Source organism: Panulirus ornatus, chromosome 48 (assembly GCF_036320965.1).
Source record: "Panulirus ornatus isolate Po-2019 chromosome 48, ASM3632096v1, whole genome shotgun sequence".
In the NCBI taxonomy this organism is placed as follows: Eukaryota; Metazoa; Arthropoda; class Malacostraca; order Decapoda; family Palinuridae; genus Panulirus; species Panulirus ornatus.
Genome location: NC_092271.1, coordinates 11181689 through 11206639, shown reverse-complemented (window position 1 = coordinate 11206639; position 24951 = coordinate 11181689). Strand labels below are relative to the sequence as shown.

At 45.8% G+C, this 24951-nt stretch overlaps 1 protein-coding gene across 8 annotated transcripts in view; it reads right to left on the bottom strand.

Moving 5' to 3' along the window:
* LOC139764080 (uncharacterized) overlaps window positions 1-24951 on the bottom strand; it is a 671778-nt gene that overhangs the window by 232010 nt on the left and 414817 nt on the right. For all 8 annotated transcript variants that reach the window (XM_071690559.1, XM_071690560.1, XM_071690558.1 and 5 more), the window contains exon 3: window positions 8276-8476. In XM_071690559.1, the coding sequence (XP_071546660.1) occupies window positions 8276-8476 (201 nt within the window). The remainder of the gene's footprint in view (window positions 1-8275; window positions 8477-24951) is intronic.

Genomic DNA, 24951 nt, shown 5'->3' with positions numbered 1-24951 from the left:
ACAGTACAATGAGGGTATCACAGGGTCCTGATGGTACAATGAGGGTATCACAGGGTCATGATGGTACAATGAGGGTATCACAGGGTCATGATGGTACAATGAGGGTATCACAGGGTCATGATGGTACAATGAGGGTATCACAGGGTCATGATGGTACAATGAGGGTATCACAGGGTCTTGTGGTACAATGAGGGTATCACAGGGTCATGATGGTACAATAAGGGTATCACAGGGTCATGATGGTACAATGAGGGTATCACAGGGTCATGATGGTACAATAAGGGTATCACAGGGTCATGATGGTACAATGAGGGTATCACAGGGTCATGATGGTACAATGAGGGTATCACAGGGTCATGATGGTACAATGAGGGTATCACAGGGTCATGATGGTACAATGAGGGTATCACAGGGTCATGATGGTACAATAAGGGAATCACAGAGTCATGATGGTAAAATGAGGGAACCACAGGGCCATGATGTTATCACAAGACAGGCACAAGACAACAGGTGCTGGGTTGTGCCAGGTATGAACGGGTTTATGTTTCGTGAAATGTCCTTTTATTCTGCCATTGTCATGCGAAATTTAAACCCCTCCAATGAAACTCTCGTAACTTCCCCAATTTCCTCTGCAGTAACGTAGGCTTGGAGGAGCGATCGCGCCCAGCAACGCGCATGGGGCTCCAGGTGTCCAGTTATTGGTTCTTAGGCTGGCTTATCTGTGGCCACCCAGCCTGCCCATCCACCCACACCTGCCCCGCTACGCACCTGTCCGGTCAACACCTACCCTTCCCCACACACCTGGCAAGTCACCTACCCTTCCCCACACACTTGACCTGTCAACCACCTACTCTACCACACACACTTGTCCGATCACCCACCTGTTCTACCACACAACTGTCTTGTCACCCAAATACCCTACCCCACACACACACACACCTGTCTGGTCACCCACCTACCCTATCCCCCACACACACACACCTATCTGATCACCCACCTACGCTACGCCACACACACACACCAGTCTGGTCACCCACCTACCCTATCCCACACACACACACCAGTCTGGTCACTCACCTAACCTACCCAACACACACCTGTTCGATTAACAATCTTCCCCACCAGACATGTCCGGTTAATCCACTTTCCCGGTACACAGCTGTAGCATCACACATCAAAACACATCTGATAACGCAGAACAACCACATCAACCACATCACCTCTCTCTTCTCTCTCTTTCACACACACACACACACACACACACACACATATATATATATATATATATATATATATATATATATATATATATATATATATATATATATATATATATATATTTTCTTTTTATTTCGTACTATTCGCCATTTCCCACGTCAGCGAGGTAGCGTTAACAACAGAGGAATGGGCCTTTGAGGGAACATCCTCACCTGGCCCCCTTCTCTGTTCCTTCTTTTGGAAAATTGAAAAAAAACGAGAGGGGAGGATTTCCAGCCACCCGCTCCCTCCCCTTTTAGTCGCCTTCTACGACACGCAGGGAATACGTGGGAAGTATTCTTTCTCCCCTATCCCCAGGGATATATATATATATATATATATATATATATATATATATATATATATATATATATATATATATATATATATATATATATATATATATTGTGGATGAGAGAGCTTGGGAAGTGTGTCAGTTGTTGTTCGCTCATGATACAGCGCTGGTTGCTGATTCATGTGAGAAACTGCAGAAGCTGGTGACTGAGTTTGGTAAAGTGTGTGAAAGAAGAAAGTTAAGAGTAAATGTGAATAAGACTAAGGTTATTAGGTACAGTAGGGTTGAGGGTCAAGTCAACTGGGAGGTAAGTTTGAATGGAGAAAAACTGGAGGAAGTAAAGTGTTTTAGATATCTGGGAGTGGATTTGGCAGCGGATGGAATCATGGAAGCGGAAGTGAATCATAGGGTGGGGGAGGGGGCGAAAATTCTGGGAGCCTTGAAGAATGTTTGGAAGTCGAGAACATTATCTCCGAAAGGAAAAATGGATATGTTTGAAGGAATAGTGGTTCCAACAATGTTGTATGGCTGCGAGGCGTGGGCTATGGATAGAGTTGTGCGCAGGAGGGTGGATGTGCTGGAAATGAGATGTTTGAGGACAATATGTAGTGTGAGGTGGTTTGATCGAGTAAGTAATGTAAGGGTAAGAGAGATGTGTGGAAATAAAAAGAGTGTGGTTGAGAGAGCAGAAGAGGGTGTTTTGAAATGATTTGGTCACATGGAGAGAATGAGTGAGGAAAGATTGACCAAGAGGATATATGTGTCAGAGGTGGAGGGAACGATGAGAGGTGGGAGACCAAATTGGAGGTGGAAAGATGGAGTGAAAAAGATTTTGAGTGATCGGGGCCTGAACATGCAGGAGGGTGAAAGGCGTGCAAGGAATAGAGTGAATTGGAACGATGTGGTATACCGGGGTCGACGTGCTGTCAATGGATTGAACCAGGGCATGTGGAGCGTCTGGGGTAAACCATGGAAAGTTGTGTGGGGCGTGGATGTGGAAAGGGAGCTGTGGTTTCGGTGCATTATTACATGACAGCTAGAGACTGAGTGTGAACGAATGGGGCCTTTGTTGTCTTTTCCTAGCGCTACCTCACACACATGAGGGGGGACGGGGTTGTTATTCCATGTGTGGCGAGGTGGCGATAGGAATAAATGAAGGCAGACAGTATGAATTATGTACATGTGTATATATGTATATGTCTGTGTGTGTATATATATGTGTACATTGAGATGTATAGGTATGTATATTTGCGTGTGTGGACGTGTATGTATATACATATGCATGTGGGTGGGTAGGGCTATTATTTCGTCTGTTTCCTTGCGCTACCTCGCTAATGCGGGAGACAGCGACAAAGCAAAATGATAATAATAATAATGATAACGATTTACGGATTAGAGTCAAGGATTCGAACTCATTCCTACCGTGTGGCAGATCCATACGTTAACCAGTGGACCACGAAGCCTTTTCATCTCTTCCGTGTGTCCAATGCATTTTTGATATATATATATATATATATATATATATATATATATATATATATATATATATATATATATATATATAGAGGTGCAACTGGAGGGATGTCTGATCATTATCTTGTGGAGGCTAAGGTGAAGATTTGTATGGGTTTTCAGAAAAGAAGAGTGAATGTTGGGGTGAAGAGGGTGGTGAGAGTAAGTGAGCTTGAGAAGGAGACCTGTGTGAGGAAGTACCAGGAGAGACTGAGTACAGAATGGAAAAAGGTGAGAACAATGGAAGTAAGGGGAGTGGGGGAGGAATGGAATGTATTTAGGGAATCAGTGATTGATTGCGCAAAAGATGCTTGTGGCATGAGAAGAGTGGGAGGTGGGTTGATTAGAAAGGGTAGTGAGTGGTGGGATGAAGAAGTAAGAGTATTAGTGAAAGAGAAGAGAGAGGCATTTGGACGATTTTTGCAGGGAAAAAATGCAATTGAGTGGGAGATGTATAAAAGAAAGAGACAGGAGGTCAAGAGAAAGGTGCAAGAGGTGAAAAAAAGGGCAAATGAGAGTTGGGGTGAGAGAGTATCATTAAATTTTAGGGAGAATAAAAAGATGTTCTGGAAGGAGGTAAATAAAGTGCGTAAGACAAGGGAGCAAATGGGAACTTCAGTGAAGGGCGCAAATGGGGAGGTGATAACAAGTAGCGGTGATGTGAGAAGGAGATGGAGTGAGTATTTTGAAGGTTTGTTGAATGTGTTTGATGATAGAGTGGCAGATATAGGGTGTTTTGGTCGAGGTGGTGTGCAAAGTGAGAGGGTTAGGGAAAATGATTTGGTAAACAGAGAAGAGGTAGTGAAAGCTTTGCGGAAGATGAAAGCCGGCAAGGCAGCAGGTTTGGATGGTATTGCAGTGGAATTTATTAAAAAAGGGGGTGACTGTATTGTTGACTGGTTGGTAAGGTTATTTAATGTATGTATGACTCATGGTGAGGTGCCTGAGGATTGGCGAAATGCGTGCATAGTGCCATTGTACAAAGGCAAAGGGGATAAGAGTGAGTGCTCAAATTACAGAGGTATAAGTTTGTTGAGTATTCCTGGTAAATTATATGGGAGGGTATTGATTGAGAGGGTGAAGGCATGTACAGAGCATCAGATTGGGGAAGAGCAGTGTGGTTTCAGAAGTGGTAGAGGATGTGTGGATCAGGTGTTTGCTTTGAAGAATGTATGTGAGAAATACTTAGAAAAGCAAATGGATTTGTATGTAGCATTTATGGATCTGGAGAAGGCATATGATAGAGTTGATAGAGATGCTCTGTGGAAGGTATTAAGAATATATGGTGTGGGAGGAAAGTTGTTAGAAGCAGTGAAAAGTTTTTATCGAGGATGTAAGGCATGTGTACGTGTAGGAAGAGAGGAAAGTGATTGGTTCTCAGTGAATGTAGGTTTGCGGCAGGGTGTGTGATGTCTCCATGGTTGTTTAATTTGTTTATGGATGGGGTTGTTAGGGAGGTAAATGCAAGAGTTTTGGAAAGAGGGGCAAGTATGAAGTCTGTTGGGGATGAGAGAGCTTGGGAAGTGAGTCAGTTGTTGTTCGCTGATGATACAGCGCTGGTGGCTGATTCATGTGAGAAACTGCAGAAGCTGGTGACTGAGTTTGGAAAAGTGTGTGGAAGAAGAAAGTTAAGAGTAAATGTGAATAAGAGCAGGGTTATTAGGTACAGTAGGGTTGAGGGTCAAGTCAATTGGGAGGTGAGTTTGAATGGAGAAAAACTGGAGGAAGTGAAGTGTTTTAGATATCTGGGAGTGGATCTGGCAGCGGATGGAACCATGGAAGCGGAGGTGGATCATAGGGTGGGGGAGGGGGCGAAAATCCTGGGGGCCTTGAACAATGTGTGGAAGTCGAGAATATTATCTCGGAAAGCAAAAATGGATATGTTTGAAGGAATAGTGGTTCCAACAATGTTGTATGGTTGCGAGGCGTGGGCTATGGATAGAGTTGTGCGCAGGAGGATGGATGTGCTGGAAATGAGATGTTTGAGGACAATGTGTGGTGTGAGGTGGTTTGATCGAGTGAGCAACGTAAGGGTAAGAGAGATGTGTGGAAATAAAAAGAGCGTGGTTGAGAGAGCAGAAGAGGGTGTTTTGAAGTGGTTTGGGCATATGGAGAGGATGAGTGAGGAAAGATTGACCAAGAGGATATATGTGTCGGAGGTGGAGGGAACAAGGAGAAGAGGGAGACCAAATTGGAGGTGGAAAGATGGAGTGAAAAAGATTTTGTGTGATCGGGCCCTGAACATGCAGGAGGGTGAAAGGAGGGCAAGGAATAGAGTGAATTGGAGCGATGTGGTATACCGGGGTTGACGTGCTGTCAGTGGATTGAATCAAGGCATGTGAAGCGTCTGGGGTAAACCATGGAAAGCTGTGTAGGTATGTATACATGCGTGTGTGGGCGTATGTATATACATGTGTATGGGGGAGGGTTGGGCCATTTCTTTCGTCTGTTTCCTTGCGCTACCTCGCAAACGCGGGAGACAGCGACAAAGTATAATAATAATAAATATATATATATATATATATATATATATATATATATATATATATATATATATATATATATATATATATATATATATTCTTTCTTTCTTTTAAACTATTTGCCATTTCCCGCGTTAGCGAGGTAGCGTTAAGAACAGAGTACTGGGCCTCTGAGGGAATATCCTCACCCGGCCCCCTTCTCTGTTCCTTCCTTTGGGAAAAAAAAAAAAATGAGAGGGGAGGATTTCCAGCCCCCCCGCTCCCTTCCCTTTTATTCGCCTTCTGCGACACGCAGGGAATACGTGGGAAGTTATATATATATATATATATATATATATATATATATATATATATATATATATATATATATATATATATATATATATATATATATTATCCCTGGGGATAGGGGATTAAGAATACTTCTCACGTATTCCCTGCGTGTCGTAGATGGCGACTAAAAGGGGAGGGAGCGGGGGGCTGGAAATCCTCCCCTCTCATTTTTTTTTTTTTTTAATTTTCCAAAAGAAGGAACAGAGGGGGCCAGGTGAGGATATTCCAAAAAAGGCCCAGTCCTCTGTTCTTAACGCTACCTCGCTAACGCGGGAAATGGCAAATAGTTTAAAAGAAAGAAAGAATATATATATATATATATATATATATATATATATATATATATATATATATATATATATATATATATATATATATATATATATATATCACGCTATACAGCTGCCTCGTTACACCATTCTTTAGAAATAATAAATTCTCCAGTGAATCACCTGACCCTCAGATTTCTGTGCATCTTTAAATACATTGTTCAAACCACTCAGGCCCTCAGCATGTCGTGTCCCGCACCGTGAGCACATCCTGGCTATCACCCTCCCCTCACCAGGCCAACTATGCGGCTCAGCGACACATTTTGCTTCTGTGTTCGATTTCTCCTCCGGTGAAAGGAACCCGACCAATCAGGTTGCTAGGCGCTAAAGCACTTACCCGGATGTTTACTCTGCCACACACCACCGCAGCCTCTCTCTCTCTCTCTCTCTCTCTCTCTCTCTCTCTCTCTCTCTCTCTCTCTCTCTCTCTCTCTCTCTCTCTCTCTCTCTCTCTTTCCAACACTCGATAAAGCAACGTAGCCCAGAGATTATAGTCTGTGGTTTGCGTACTTCCATGCCACCAGCAGGACGGTACCTCATATCTGTATCCTATCTAGGACAGTTCCCCAATATAAACACTCTCCTATAGATGAGAATGTATAATGCAAAGGTTGTACCTCATTAGACAGGCATCTTATCTACACATCTTACTAGGAAAAATACCACATTAAGAGTCATTATAGAAGAGGCATCTAATAAAAACAGACCTTACTGGGACAGACCCTTGTGTGAAAACCTCACCAAAACATTACGTTACGAGAAAACCGCAGACACAAGCACAGGCTGCAAGGATCCAAGCGGAACAAAAACTGGGTTATGGATATCGATGTCTCAGTCTTCGTGAATAACGAGATCAAATTGAATATAAACATACCACTACTCAGCCGGTCAATATTTCTTTTCACACCAGGAAGAGCAAGGAAGGTAATGCCTATACAGCCCTCTACGTATATGCACAGTATCGAGCTATCTTATTTAATGTCTGGGATGGGGTATGACTGCCAAGGGCTACTGTATACATACAGTCAGTCGACAGTTAATGGCACGGGTCATGGTGAAGGCTGGACTCACCTCTCTCTCAAAAAGGCCCAGGTGTTCAAGGCAGGACCTGTGACTGTGATGCAGATGGGAAAAGTGTGACGAGTGACGTACGTATGGTGGGGGAAGGAGGGAAGGGTGGCAGTGTGTGAGTGAGGATCGTGTCTCCCAGCAGGAATAAGAAGTATGTCTGGTGTTATGGGGTATGTGTGTGTGTGTTTCTTTTTCGTGGTGTGTGTGTGTGTGTGTGTGTGTGTGTGTGGCATTGGGTTTTGTGGTAACAACCGCCCGTAACTTATCAACAGATCAGCCGACTACAACACCTCTCGAGTGAGCTATCGTCACCTTGTCTCGTATAGTCACTTTACGGTATGCAAATTTTTCAGCTAATTAAGCCATTCGTGCCCTGAAGTATGTAGCAGGAGACCACCCAGTGGACGCTGCTCTCTGCGCGTTGCCCTATGTATCCAGCCACTTCCCTCCTACGATATCCTACCAGAACATGATGAACCACCTGGAGATGGCGTAGTCGCCATCAACATGCATAACATCCATTTTCTTACCTGACTGGACTGGAAGAATATGTTCTCTGGATCTACTGAGACCCCATCAACTCGTGAGATGATACAGATCAAAGTCGACTCGCCATGCATCATCAATATAACCATTCACTCGACGTTCATATCTACACAAATATCATACAAAGAAAATGGAAGATTTTCAAACTTGAAAGAAGAACCTGCAACTGTTCTGTGACTGCGACGAGACACAAGTGAGAGTAATGACGTTGTGCGACCGAGGCTTGTGTGGCGCGATCCGTATGTCGTAAATAATCTCCATCACCTCTGTCGTCAAAGGACGGAGGTCTGATGCTCTCGCTGGCCAGAGTACTTGGTACCAAGTGTTCCCTCTCTTCCATAAAAACATAAAAACTCTCTTGAAATAAAGTACACACACACATACACACACACATACACACACACACACACACACACACATCATTCGGATCTGTGGAGAGTGCCACTTACCGCTGGGGAGGCAGGTGGGTCGTGGCGAGGACCACTGTCTGCTGAGACAGACAGCAATGGCCGTACCATGTAGAGTGTAGCCTTCGTTACACTTGTAGGAGGCCACCACGCCGCCCCTACCCAGGGAAACGTGTCCATGTGGGAGATTTGCGGGCGGGATGCAGCCGCCTGTGCACGCCCCCACCAGGCTGGCCACTAACACTGCGAAAAAAAAAGAGAAGCGAGTTAGTCACCAAACAGGAGTTCATACTAAAGGATCACCTCTCTTATCCTGAGGAGAGAGTGATAATGTTCACCAAGACAACATACTGGTCACAACAGACCCTTCAGTAGACCTGCAAGATTATACACTGACGTCACGTTCGAAAAGAATGATATTAACGTAATGAAGAGAAAATCATGGGCCACACTCGCCTCTGTTGATGTATCATTACAAATTCTGGAAAGGAGAGAAGCGCATACGGCAGCTGGCCACATCAGATGGACGTTTGTTGACAGTCATATTAAATAGGTATGGCAGCTGGTGTGATGTCCTGTTTTAAAGTTCCAAATCTTAGAATATGGAAATTACGTCAACTTTGTTACTGGCATTCCTTTGTGAGAGAGAGAGAGAGAGAGAGAGAGAGAGAGAGAGAGAGAGAGAGAGAGAGAGAGAGAGAGAGAGAGAGAGAGAGAGAGAGAGAGAGAGAGAGATGCAAAAATTTTTCTGTTCATTTTTTCTCACACTTTTATAATATGAAAGTGGTTATTGTACACGACCAAGATGCTGTAGGTTCGATTCCTTGTTCACACGGTTCATCCAGCGGCTGAAGACTCCACTGCGGTCTATGGAACTGGTGCATCCTGGCTAAGGCGGGCACACCCCACCCGATGTGTGGAAGGAACGCACTGTAAAACATCGTTTATAATCCTTCAGTAACTCAGTACCGCCAAAATCCGGCTCATGTCACCAATATCTGCAAGTTGCACTTTGGTCAGGTGTTCTAAGCTCCAGTTTACGTATGTTGCACTTCGGTCATGTGTTCCAAGCTTCTGTTTATCTGTTTTCTTGGCCACCTTCAGGTAAACAGTACGAGGAAGAAGCAAACATGCATGAAGCTTAGCGAGTCAACTTTATGGCATACGTGCCAGGCACCTTTACGTTTCCCTGAATGTATGAGAGGAAATATGAGCGCATGAGAAGAATGAACTGAAAACTTATGATCATGTCTCCTTCCAGGGATCATGACACAAATAAACGGTAGATGAACGGAGCAAATCCATCCTCATCCAGGTGGATGTGGGTTCTCAGTCCATGTGAAATATGATCAGCTGTTCCATCAGGGATGAGTGGTATTCACAGGTCTGGAACAACTGAAGGTGGTGGACGAAAATCTTGTAGTGAGGCGTCTCGTCGGCAGTGTGAGGTTCTGAGGACACAGATGGTTGCTCAGTGTCACATCTGCTGCCGCCCCCTACTCCCCCAGTCCACCTACCATTAGCTCGGAAAGTCCTCCTGACGAGGGTATACCCTCCCCCCTGCCATTGTGAGTCGGGGGAGGGGAGGGGAAGGGAGGTGAGGGGAGGTGAGGGGAAGAGGGAGAGGGTTATGTTGATCCTGGGGGAGGGGGTCCCCGGGAAGTGTGTGAGCCTCGTGCCCAAGTTTAAGTCTGTACAACATTTCTTGACTGTGGCTTACATCTGAAGATCTTCACTAAGTCTCTCTCTCTCTCTCTCTCTCTCTCTCTCTCTCTCTCTCTCTCTCTCTCTCTCTCTCTCTCTCTCTCTCTCTCTCTCTCTCCAGCCCACGATGATTCAGCTGTCACTATAACCTGTTAACTGTGAAAAGTTTATTCCTACTACGCTTTTTCTTTTTTGTTCTGTTCGACTGCAAATTTAGACCAACAATAGAGACAGCTGATCACCATCACGATTAGCTGAGGTGGAATGAAGTGACTCGCCACATCTCACGTTCCTTGTAACGGTCAAAACAAATCACTGACAAATTCACTCTCCACGACCTACTGGAGGTGGTGGCGCACCTGACGAAGGCGGGCAGGAACCCTACACCCACGACATGACACGCGGTCACCCACCCCTTCACGACCCTCTCGTGTCCTTACCGACACCAGGAATGCCACAAGGAGTACACAGATAAGATGCCCAACTTACACGACACGCGTGGTTACCCGCATTCCTGGAACGATATCAAGAAACTGCACGACCAACGCACCGCAGGTGGCCACGACCCACAGGGCATCTGATCCCCCTCAGACTCACTAGGTAACATCAACAATACACTGTACGTGGAGTCATCCTCTGCAACACGGCCAGACTTCAGGGCAGACTTCCCGATGTTAGAACTCCCGGCCAATACATCATCCACCACCTTAATGACACAAAATTGTTTCCTAGCGTCCTCAACGACCCCAAAAAGACAATACAACCAATATAATACAGGCGAAATCACCCTTCATGATAGGCAACAGTTTTCTGACGTCTTCGGCTGCCCAGAGAGACCTTATGACCAGCACACGACAGGTGACGGTACCCTCCTTCTACCACACACGCAGCCTCCAGGTGTCCCCACCGACCACTATGTTTATTGCCCGGGTCATAGAAACCAGCAGCAAGCCGGTCTGCAAGAATCTCGTCAGATATCTACGACGTTTTCGTCTGGTATTCACAAAGTCTACGCTGAGGATCTAAAAGGTCCTCGTCTGGTATTCTAAAGGTACTCCTCCGGTATTCATCTGGTCCTTGTCGGATATTCACAAAATACTCGATATTCACAAGGTCCTCGACCAGGTATTTACATGAGCGTTGTTAGGTATTCACAATCACACAACGGTCGTCGGATATTCACAAGGTCTTCGTCTGGTACCCTCGTTAGGTATTCACAAAATCTTCCTCGGGCATTCACAAGGCCATCGTCATGTATTCGCCAGGTCCTCGTCAGGTATTCTCAAGATCCTCGTCAGGTATTCACAAGATCCTCGTCAGATATTCACAAGATCCTCATCAGATATTCACAAGATCCTCGTCAGATATTCACAAGGCCATCGTCTGGTATTCACAAGGTCCTCATCAGATATTCACAGAGTCCTCGTCAGATATTCACAAGATCCTCGGCATGTATTCAACAAGATCCTCGTCAGATAATCACAAAATCTTCGTCAGATATTCACGAGGCCATCGTCAGGTATTCGCCAGGTCCTCGTCAGGCATTCGCAAGGCTATCGTCAGATATTCACAAGATCCTCGTCAAGTATTCACAAGACACTCGTCAGATATTCACAAGGCCATCGTTAGATATTCACAAGGCCATCGCCAAGTATTCACAGACTTTCGTCAGATATTCGCAAGGTCCTCGTCAGATATTCACAAGATCCTCGTCAGATATTCACAAGGCCATCGTCAGGTATTCACATGGTCCTCGTCAGGTATTCGCCAGGTCCTCATCATGCATTCACAAGATAATCATCGGGTCTTAGTAAGTGGCGCTACGTTCCTGCTGCTGCATTATACACACCTCTCACTAGTGAGGGAATTATGCAAATTTTTCTCCCAGAGCAAGTCAGTCAGCCACACACTTCACCCTCACCTCTCACGATTTCCTTGACTGACAAGCGAAAACAACAAGTTTACCACAGTAAAAATAAATGAATAAAAATCTGGTCTCTACGTGAACAAACATGGCTCCCAAGATGATCCGAAAAAAGAAAAAGTCTTTCAAGAAACTACGACCAATTTGCTAGTTTGTCTTGGTGTTGCGATCCAGTAATTTATCTCTGACCTAAAATACATTTATAAATAACCCCAGGTAAACCTTGGGACGGCGCCACCGTTCTTAAACATACATCAAACAGATTTATTATTACTAAGTTTTCTTTCATCTTCGTGCAGTATTAATTTCGTTCAACACATTTACAAAAAAAAAACCTACAATCGAGCGAGACGGTTCTTCCGCAAGCAGGAGGTAATAAGATGCAGCAGAAGTAGTGATAGCATCGGCCCAGCCTCCTGTTGGTCTGGCCAGTGTGGTGGCAGTGGTCACACCTTCTTCTACACCTACGTCCTCAGCACCCACACCCACACCACTGATATACCCTGCACGACCACACCCAAGCCTGACTCGCTCGCCCACACCAGACCCACACACTCGAACGTGTGTCCATTAGAGCACTAATACACACACTCTCTCTCTCTCTCTCTCTCTCTCTCTCTCTCTCTCTCTCTCTCTCTCTCTCTCTCTCTCACCCATTACACCACTCAGATCAGATACACACAGTCCCGACCACATACACACAGTCCTGACCACACCCAACAAGATCAGTAAAGTTTACAGGTTTTTCTCAGTGAAGAATCTGTATGTTTTTCTAATCTTACTTTATTAATCCATGAGTTTCCACCATCACAAACAGCCTCGTTCGGATCCAGAGGTCTGTTGCTATTTGAATTTATTTGTACTCTCTTGTATCCCTCTGTACACAGAGTCTTGTCAAAACAGACACATCCCTCACCTCAGACATAACACACACTCCTCACCACAGGCACACATCATCCACCACACACACACACACACACACACACACACACACACACAATGACACAGCCAACCAACATACACGTACTCCCCACCAAAATACACACAGCCTCCAGCACCATACTCACAGCTCTCTTCACCAACACTCCTCCTTCACCACTCCCTAAAAACAGTCACCCACAGCCTCCCCCAGCTCACACACACACACACACACACACACACACACACACACACACACACACACACACACACATACACACACACACACACACACACTCATTAAAACTAACTTGAGACCATATTCAAAGTGCATTAGCACTGATAAAAGGTGGCCACTGAGGCGCGCGCGCGCGCACACACACACACACACACACACACACACACACACACACACACACACACACACACACACACACACACACACACTCATTAAAACTAACTTGAGACCATATTCAAAGTGCATTAGCAGTGATAAAAGGTGGCCACTGAGGCGCGCGCGCGCGCGCGCACACACACACACACACACACACACACACACACACACACACACACACACACACACACACACACAGTGTCAAGGACATCACCCGTCCAAGCTTTTGCTTGTGGATGATTTGCCGTCCATTATCATCAAGAGCTACTCCTGCACCCACTCCCACCTTATCCACCAAGAGAAAAGTTTTGCAGTTGGTTCTTATCATGAGAATAATCTTAGAGCTTTACCGTGTAACTTGTGGCAGTCCTCTGATGGACACATTTGAGTTCGACGTCGATTGTACACCTTGTAATGGTATTATAATGTATACTCTAAAGGTTTACATATTCTGAGAGTACTAAAAGCCAAGGCGGATCATCTCGAGGACTTGGCTCTGGAACTGCACCCTCAGGAGCGCCAAGGAACCTGACGACGTCGAAGGCCATGACTGAGCTCAAAGCAGCACTTAAGAGTGGATAGCACTTCCCCTAAGGGGAAAGGGGGAGGGTGGACCACAGCCACTACTGGTGGTCTCTGAGGTTGGCTAGAAGTGCGTATGAGCCTCCAGATGGCGCAGACAACGATACTGTGGACCATGAGGAAGCAACAGTGTCAGACGCTAACGTTTCAGGAAGCAATGATACACTATATAAATGGGGTAATACTGGCAGTCAAGAGCGGCAATAGATCGGTGAGGACAAAGATCACATTGTGACAAACTATAATTGTAAAAGACAGTAGTAACGATGAAGAGAAGCGTGACGAACAATAGATGCGCCGTGCAGACATACATGGCAACAAACTGCGTCACAAACGTACGCGTGGGAGGGACGGGAGGGAGAGGGGATGACGTCGCCTGTTGACAGGAGGCGGTTGGGAGGGCGACAGATGGTGACAGTGATGAGGCAAGTGACCCGGGAAACATGGTGGACGTGACATACGGGGGAGCCGCCCAAGCAAAGGTCAGGAGGCCACCCACTTGACCCCGCTCCCAGCCTAGCCCACTCACCAGACCCACGGCCACCATCCTCCGTCCCCGTGACGCTGATACGGTTACACATGCCACAAGGGCATCTTCAGTGGCTCCTACACAGGGAAGCCAGGCAGGAAGAGCAGCAGAAGAAAGAGACAGAGAACTTTAGTTACGGATGTGGCAACGGCATAAAAGTAATGGTTATAACAGAAGGGAACATCTATCTTAAGCACAACAACATTACTGTTACCACAGGAGCAACTTCCGTGTCTGTAGCCGGTCGCAACAGAAGCCACAGTTATGCTACAAAGAACACATGACAAATTACAATGGAAATTATATTAAAGTCTTTAAACCGACACAACAAGGATAACTGCCAGCCATAGAGTAGGGAGATACCCTAGGATACTGAAGTGAATCCACAAGAAGCGAGATGGCTCAAGAAGCTAGACCCATATAAAGTTCACAGACCAGATGGCATCTCTCTCCTTGTACTTAGAATGCGCCGAGACTCTTAACATCCCACGTAATGGAATCTAAAGCCAAGAACAACAGAAACAATAGTAAAGTCTGCAGCCATAAACAACAGATCGCCCGCACTATCTGCCGTCGCCACCTGGACAATCGTTGATATTTTCCCTGGCCAGCAAGAGGAGAACCACCAGGCCTTACCCAAACCCACACACGCCATCCTCAGAGGAGGAGATCCGCCCGTCGTCTGCAGACATTTCCAGATTCGCGTCGTTAGCCTTGTTCAAGGATCACCACTGGACACTCGTCCATCCCCAAATAAAAGAGATCCTTGGACTCTGGAGATATGGAAGCAGCACACTCAGGGCCAACTGGCCCCCTAGCTAACAGGAGAGGCCAATTGGTACTTCGGACCAATAAGAAACCCCACCTGGCCTCAAACCAGTAGGAGAGGCTAACTGGCTCACAAACCAGTAAGAAAGACCACCTGACCCTCAAACCAGTAAGAAAGGCCAACTGGTTCTCATACCAGTGAGGAAAAAGGAGTAACTGACAAAATCGATAGAAAACGAATCAACCTCTGTTCTACCTGACGTCTGTGTGTTATGAGTCAGAAATATCATACACTGACCCGAGCATCAGCAGTAATCTGATGCCCAACAGAGGCTCCGGTGTCATATGGCCGGGGCTCGTCATGAATGTCGGATCAGCTCCGCCTTAGACCTGATGGCTGACTGGAACAAAAGCCTGGACAGCGATATTCGATCGGACACCTGAGGACGCCCTGCACAGTGGCCCTGATGCTATCTGAGGCCGGGGTGGATGCAGCAGCACCGAACTCAGGATGATATCTGTAAAGATGAGCTTGGTACACGCACCTGATCTGAATATCATCAGACCAGACAAAGATTAGGTCCCATTACCATCCCCTGGTGTGTGCAGCTAGATCACAGTATCATACCCTGGTGTGTGCAGCAGATCACAATATCATACCCTGGTGTGTGCAGCAGATCACAATATCATACCCTGGTGTGTGCAGCAGATCACAGTATCATACCCTGGTGTGTGCAGCAGATCACAGTATCATACCCTGGTGTGTGCAGCTGATCCCATTACCATCCCCTGGTGTGTGCAGCAGATCACAGTATCGTACCCTGGTGTGTGCAGCTGATCCCAGTACCATCCCCTGATGTGTGCAGCGGATCACAGTATCGTACCCTGGTGTGTGCAACAAACTTCACTGCCCAGAGCCACCGCTACAGCAAGCTTCACTGCCCAGAGCCACCACTACAGCAAGCTTCACTGCCCAGAGCCACCACTAAAGCAAGCTTCACTCCCCAGAGCCACCACTACAGTAAGCTTCACGCCCCAGAGCCACCACTACAGTAAGCTTCACGCCCCAGAGCCACCACTACAGTAAGCTTCACTCCCAAGAGCCACCACTACAGTAAGCTTCACTCCCAAGAGCCACCACTACAGTAAGCTTCACTCCCCAGAGCCACCGCTACAGCAAGCTTCACTCCCCAGAGCCAACGCAGCAGTAAGCTTCCCTCCCTAATCTTCCCCAGTGTCAGGTTACTGGCATTCAAAAACTTTTAATTGCCCAGTGTTTGTGGAGGAACGAGTGAGCCAGCGATCGTATGTAAAAACTATGATAGCCTTAACGCAGACGACAGCAGCTTTCTACTGAGGGAAACTGTCGTGCTATCTCAGTGTGACGAAACCTTAAAACATAACTTTCGAAATTGCGGAGGAACTAACCTGAACGAAGATCCAAGATCCTCCCGCATCACTCAGGTGGCTGGACCTAATGATGCCTCAAAGAACAGATACCAAAATCAATAAGAGATACAAAAGAAAATGAGCTCGGGAAGAAAACATATTGGGATAAAAAATATCAGAGTAATAATTTGGAGAGATAAAGCAAACATGAAAGGTTAGTTAGCGAGTAGAGACGACAGTTATGATCTTTCCTAATTAAGGTACAGCACATAAATCTAAACAATGCCATGCTACACTAGATGGTAATCTTTAATAATAAAAGTAGCAGGAGATGTAGCCAGTCCGGTGATACCACCTCAGACTTTAACAGTTTTGTACTCGAGATAAAGAGATTAACTGCAGGTTCACTAGTATCTGTAGCCTCACAGATACCAGTCTTTAAATGCTCAAGTCAAATAAAACATCCCACTGTAGCTGGTTAAAGCACATTTATTGCGGGTCGGGAGCTTCATCCTGAATAAAACTTTATCCAAGAATTGGCAAAGGTAATTATCAACTCGACCCTTAGTCCATAAAACACCAGAGAGCAAAAAAAAAAAAAAAAAACCACTGTCCCAACCATCACCCATAACTCCACCGTAGGTCAAAGTGCTCCTTATTTCCAAATGTTTTACATATAAAACAGAAACCAGTCTGGAAGCGGGATGACCCGCGCTCACTTCTGGAGCGGTTCATTTACCTAAAACTCAGGTGAGGAGGAGAGACGCAGACCTGCCCAACTAAATACTTACCGAAGGAAAAAAGAGAAACCTGGTACTCACCTTGCTGATCCCTCCTCTCCTTTCTTGTCTCTCCTCTCTTACTTTCTCCTCCACTCTCCCACCTACCCTGTGCCCAATCTTCTTCTCTTGTATTCAAATTTTCTCATGTTTCTCTGACTTGTATTAGTCAATCGTGTCTACCTATCATTTTTTTCTTCTGTAACCTGCGTTACTCTGATACCCATCACACATAAATCTGTTTACACCTCTCCATCACAATCCTTGAGTCATACGATCCTGTTGCCCTTTTAGGTCCCTCATGTCCTTCTCACATGTCACAAACATCCTCTTCTCATACTTTCCCCCATTCCATACGACTCCGTCTCATACTTTCCCCCATTCCGTACGATTTCGTCTCATACTTTCCCCCATTCCATACGACTCAGTCACATACTTTCCCCCATTCCATACGACTCCGTCTTGTACTTTCCCATCATGAACGTGGCCGTCACCCACCAGCAGTAGCAGCAGCATCATCTTGCCTCCCTCCTAACGCAAGAGGCATCAGTAACCCGATATTTACATCCTCGAACCTAACTTTCTAATTCGAGTCAGACAGTGCTTTACTCTCTGCACCAACCAAGACATACGTACGTCTAGATCTCGTCTCTCCAGCATGTATGTAAAGCGAGCCGTCTGATCAGCCATGGGAGACACGTAATACATTTTAGTGGCAAATGATAAAGCTCTTGTCGTGCTCAGCTCTTGCTTGTCTTCCTGCAGCGGAGAGTGTCTTTTAGGACTCCTGTGTACCACGATAACTACTGGCGACTTCATACGTTTGTCAGGGGCGCCTTCTCGCGTTATCAGTGGCGTCCCTCAATGTCAAATCTTGCCACCTCTGTTATTTCCGACTGCAAACGACAGAGTATCCTGAGGTCCGTGAAGATGATTCTACCTGATGTAGTGGGCTGCAGGTGTCCATCACTGTGGGCACAGCGCCTTGACGATACCCTGTACGGGCCCTCAGCGTGTATGGTGCGGGTGAAGGAAGACCTCTCACCTTGAACAAATCCGTCTTTATCATTTACGCTTTGTTCCCTCAATCTCTCCAGTCCTCTCCCTCTCTACCTGTGTGGCAGTCCTAACTCCAACCCGTCTATCTTGACTCATAACCGTCTTACTACCGTTTATCTGGCATCATGACCGCTTCCCTGACCTCACGACCATGTGTCTAGCCTCACGGCAGTCTGTCTGACCTTACGGCAGTCTGTCTGACCTCACGGCAGTCTGTCTGACCTCACGGCAGTCTGTCTGACCTCACGACAGTCTGTCTGACCTCACGACAGTCTGTCTGACCTCACGGCAGCCTGTCTGACCTCACAGCAGTCTGTCTGACCTCACGGCAGTCTGTCTGGACTCATGACAGTCTGTCTGACCACACGGCAGCCTGTCTGACCTCACGGCAGTCTGTCTGACCTCACGGCAGTCTGTCTGACCTCACGGCAGCCTGTCTGACCTCACAGCAGTCTGTCTGACCTCACGACAGTCTGTCTGACCTCACGGCAGTCTGTCTGACCTCACGACAGTCTGTCTGACCTCACGACAGTCTGTCTGACCTCACAGCAGTCTGTCTGACCTCACAGCAGTCTGTCTGACCTCACGACAGTCTGTCTGACCTCACGGCAGTCTGTCTGGACTCATGACCGTCTCGCCTCTCGACTATCAGTCTGGTCTTACGTCTATCTGGTCTTTAGACTGTCTGTCTGGCCTCCTAACTGCGCCTAACCCAGTTTGTCACCACACATTCCTTTACCGTTCGTCTGTGTTTCATTGTCGGTGAATATCTTCCTCAGGAATCATTCCTCACCACCTGACGACCCCCACAACACCACCTGACGACCCCCACAACACCACCTGACGACCCCCACAACACCACCTGACGACCCCCACAACACCACCTGACGACCCCACAACACCACCTGACGACCCCCACAACACCACCTGACGACCCCCCTCCATCATGACCCTCCTCGCCCGCATCACTACCCTGGCCTAGCATACCCTCTGCCACTACTGGTCCTGTTGTGCTGACCTTCCCACGCCCCCTCCTCCTCCCTAGGGGAACACACACACACACACACACACACACACACACACACACACACACACACACACACACACACACACACACACACACACACACACACACACACACACACACATTCCCGATGCACTCAAGTGTGTCAGCAGCTGGCGAGCAGGCAGGCAGGACCAGATCAGGCAGCAGGCAGGCATGGAGAACCAGGCCATTCAGCTGGCAAGACCAGGTCACCCAGCAGGAAGGAGAGACCGGCAGGCAGGGAGGGGGGAGCGAGGGGGGCAGGGTAAGCAGAACAAGGCCATTCAGTAGGCAGGACCGAGTCAGCCAGTAAGCAGGGGAAGACCAGCAAGCAGTGAGGGAGGAAGGAGAAGTAGAACAAGGCCAGACAGTACATGAAGAGGGAGGATGGCATGACCAGTTTAGCTACGCATCGAAACCCTCCCTCCCTCCCTTCGGATATTCAGTGTTGATGTAGCATTTAGGGAATAAAATACCAGTGTTGGGGGCAGGCTTTGAAGCCCTTTATTTCGTTCTACGACATCGTATAATGCGACAGTGGTGAGGATGGTGAATATCAGGGGAATGAATGGGGTTACCTGACGTGAAATCAGGCGAAACACTTGGAAACGAAACGGCAGAACCTACAACAATATTACCTATCTTAACTTAGCAATCGAGACTAACATTCTTTTTGATATCGTACAAAGACTGATACGGTCAACTGTAAACCGTTTTCGGTCGTTTACGATCTCGTAGCGCCACAATACCGGGTTCCATCGTCTCTTTGACTCCATGACGTTACTCAGCAGAAAATGGTATATTCAAGAAATGTCACAACACCTTATTGTTAATAACATGATACCTGAAATTTTAAGTTTGTATCCACTTTTTGCATTTAGTGGGCAAAACTTACCAAATGAAACTATGTAATGTGTTTACTGAAATACAAATCGTAACAGCTTATGTAATATCAACCCACTGGGGATTGACTGAGACCCTTTGTGACCTCTGTCATCCTTTTGCGCTACCGCTCACAGGATGAGGATGGGGGGCACAATAACCTTGTGGGAGCCACCGGCACAAATCAATCAATCAAATCGACTGTAATGTTGAAATTCCAGTCAAATCTCTGTTGCTGCAGGAGAACATGTAAGGTTGCTGGAGATTCTGATGATTGTTCACATGTAATCCACCGGAGGTCACATTAAGCAGCCCCACATGTGATCCACCGGAGGCCACATTAACCAGCCCCACATGTGATCCACCGGAGGTCACATTAACCAACCCCACATGTGATCCACCGGAGGCCACATTAACCAGCCCCACATGTGATCCACCGGAGGTCACATTAACCAACCCCACAAGTGATCCACCGGAGGTCACATTAACCAGCCCCACATGTGATCCACCGGAGGTCACATTAACCAACCCCACAAGTGATCCACCGGAGGTCACATTAACCAACCCCACATGTGATCCACCGGAGGTCACATTAACCAACCCCACATGTGATCCACCGGAGGTCACATTAACCAACTCCACATGTGATCCACCGGAGGTCACATTAACCAACCCCACATGTTCTCCGGGTTATTCATAAACCTAACCTCGTCGCCTTATTTAATATCGTACAGTGATATACAAAGCTCGAAGTAACGCTCCACCACTTTCATTCTCTCCTCCAAATACCACCGCAAACATCACTCGATATGCAAAGGTAATATGCTGCAGCAGGAAGGACCAGGACAGTCAGCAGGCAGGTACGCAAGCAGGACCAAGCTGGCCAGCAGACAGCCCGGCAAGCAGGACCAAGTCAGCCAGCAGACTTGCAAGACAAGGTTAGTCAGCAGGGAGGCACGTAGGTAGGACCAGGACAACCTCCAAGCAGGTAGGTAAGCAGAACAAACCAGTCAAGAGGCAGGAACAGGCCAAGCAGCAGGTAGGACAAGGCCAGGCAGTAGGCAGGCAGGCAGAAAGCAGGCCAACCTTGAGATGAGAGGGAGCACGACTTACCCTGCCACATGCGGATGTGATGGTGATGGAAGACTACTGGCAAGGGTGGGGAGAGACGCAAACAAAAACAGGAGTCAACGTAAAAGGGCAAGAAATACGGGAAAAAATGAGAGGGAACGGTGTGATGGAGAGAAAAGTTCATGTGAATATGGTGGAGAGGAGGAAGATAAGACAGGATGGAAATAAAAGCAAATGGGAGGAAGAGGGTCAGGATGAGTTAATAAGGAAAATCCAGGAAGAGGAGAGAGACGAGAGGAGAGGGAAACCAAGCCAGGGGACATTAGAAGTGCCGACCGGCCTCACTGACACCTAAAGGAGTCCATGGCGGAAATGACAGGCATCTGTGGGGCCGAGCAAGGTGCACCAACCCAGGCTAGGAAGTAAGCACGTACATGAAGAGCATATACGGTATAAATATATATATATATATATATATATATATATATATATATATATATATATATATATATATATATATATATATATATATATATTTATATATATACATATATATATATATATATATATATATATATATATATATATATATATATATATATATATATATATATATATATATATATATATATATATATTTATTGGAACGGATCACAATTTTCCGCGTGATCAAGATATTCCTATGAGTCCACGAGGAAAATGAAACACGATAAGTTCCCAAGTGCACTTTCGTGTAACAATCACATCATCAGGGGAGACACAAGAGAGAAATAAAAGTCAGTCGCTGTACATGTTTACCAAATGGCGTCCTAGCTTCGTCTCTTCGATGTATATCAACTGACTTTTATTTCTCTCTTGTGTCTCCCCTGATGATGTGATTATTACACGAAAGTGCACTTGGGAACTTATCGTGTTTCATTTTCCCCGTGGACTCATAGGAATATATATATATATATATATATATATATATATATATATATATATATATATATATATATATATATATATATATATATATATATATATATATATATACAAAGGCAAAGGGGATAAGAGTGAGTGCTCAAATTACAGAGGTATAAGTTTGTTGAGTATTCCTGGTAAATTATATGGGAGGGTATTGATTGAGAGGGTAAAGGCATGTACAGAGCATCAGATTGGGGGAGAGCAGTGTGGTTTCAGAAGTGGTAGAGGATGTGTGGATCAGGTGTTTGCTTTGAAGAATGTATGTGAGAAATACTTAGAAAAGCAAATGGATTTGTATGTAGCATTTATGGATCTGGAGAAGGCATATGATAGAGTTGATAGAGATGCTCTGTGGAAGGTATTAAGAATATATGGTGTGGGAGGAAAGTTGTTAGAAGCAGTGAAAAGTTTTTATCGAGGATGTAAGGCATGTGTACGTGTAGGAAGAGAGGAAAGTGATTGGTTCTCAGTGAATGTAGGTTTGCGGCAGGGGTGTGTGATGTCTCCATGGTTGTTTAATTTGTTTATGGATGGGTTGTTAGGGAGGTAAATGCAAGAGTTTTGGAAAGAGGGGCAAGTATGAAGTCTGTTGGGGATGAGAGAGCTTGGGAAGTGAGTCAGTTGTTGTTCGCTGATGATACAGCGCTGGTGGCTGATTCATGTGAGAAACTGCAGAAGCTGGTGAGTGAGTTTGGTAAAGTGTGTGGAAGAAGAAAGTTAAGAGTAAATGTGAATAAGAGCAAGGTTATTAGGTACAGTAGGGTTGAGGGTCAAGTCAATTGGGAGGTGAGTTTGAATGGAGAAAAACTGGAGGAAGTGAAGTGTTTTAGATATCTGGGAGTGGATCTGGCAGCGGATGGAACCATGGAAGCGGAAATGGATCATAGGGTGGGGGAGGGGGCGAAAATTCTGGGGGCCTTGAAGAATGTGTGGAAGTCGAGAACATTATCTCGGAAAGCAAAAATGGGTATGTTTGAAGGAATAGTGGTTCCAACAATGTTGTATGGTTGCGAGGCGTGGGCAATGGATAGAGTTGTGCGCAGGAGGATGGATGTGCTGGAAATGAGATGTTTGAGGACAATGTGTGGTGTGAGGTGGTTTGATCGAGTGAGTAACGTAAGGGTAAGAGAGATGTGTGGAAATAAAAAGAGCGTGGTTGAGAGAGCAGAAGAGGGTGTTTTGAAGTGGTTTGGGCACATGGAGAGAATGAGTGAGGAAAGATTGACCAAGAGGATATATGTGTCGGAGGTGGAGTGAACGAGGAGAAGAGGGAGACCAAATTGGAGGTGGAAAGATGGAGTGAAAAAGATTTTGTGTGATCGGGGCCTGAACATGCAGGAGGGTGAAAGGAGGGCAAGGAATAGAGTGAATTGGAGCGATGTGGTATACCGGGGTTGACGTGCTGTCAGTGGATTGAATCAAGGCATGTGAAGCGTCTGGGGTAAACCATGGAAAGCTGTGTAGGTATGTATATTTGCGTGTGTGGACGTATGTATATACATGTGTATGGGGGTGGGTTGGGCCATTTCTTTCGTCTGTTTCCTTGCGCTACCTCGCAAACGCGGGAGACAGCGACAAAGTATAATAAATAAATGAATAAATATATATATATATATATATATATATATATATATATATATATATATATATATATATATATATATATATATATAATGGGGAGGTGATAACAAGTAGTGGTGATGTGAGAAGGAGATGGAGTGAGTATTTTGAAGGTTTGTTGAATGTGTTTGATGATAGAGTGGCAGATATAGGGTGTTTTGGTCGAGGTGGTGTGCAAAGTGAGAGGGTTAGGGAAAATTATTTGGTAAACAGAGAAGAGGTAGTAAAAGCTTTGCGGAAGATGAAAGCCGGCAAGGCAGCAGGTTTGGATGGTATTGCAGTGGAATTTATTAAAAAAGGGGTGACTGTATTGTTGACTGGTTGGTAAGGTTATTTAATGTATGTATGACTCATGGTGAGGTGCCTGAGGATTGGCGGAATGCGTGCATAGTGCCATTGTACAAAGGCAAAGGGGATAAGAGTGAGTGCTCAAATTACAGAGGTATAAGTTTGTTGAGTATTCCTGGTAAATTATATGGGAGGGTATTGATTGAGAGGGTGAAGGCATGTACAGAGCATCAGATTGGGGAAGAGCAGTGTGGTTTCAGAAGTGGTAGAGGATGTGTGGATCAGGTGTTTGCTTTGAAGAATGTATGTGAGAAATACTTAGAAAAGCAAATGGATTTGTATGTAGCATTTATGGATCTGGAGAAGACATATGATAGAGTTGATAGAGATGCTCTGTGGAAGGTATTAAGAATATATGGTGTGGGAGGCAAGTTGTTAGAAGCAGTGAAAAGTTTTCATCGAGGATGTAAGGCATGTGTACGTGTAGGAAGAGAGGAAAGTGATTGGTTCTCAGTGAATGTAGGTTTGCGGCAGGGGTGTGTGATGTCTCCATGGTTGTTTAATTTGTTTATGGATGGGGTTGTTAGGGAGGTGAATGCAAGAGTTTTGGAAAGAGGGGCAAGTATGAAGTCTGTTGGGGATGAGAGAGCTTGGGAAGTGAGTCAGTTGTTGTTCGCTGATGATACAGAGCTGGTGGCTGATTCATGTGAGAAACTGCAGAAGCTGGTGACTAAGTTTGGTAAAGTGTGTGAAAGAAGAAAGTTAAGAGTAAATGTGAATAAGAGCAAGGTTATTAGGTA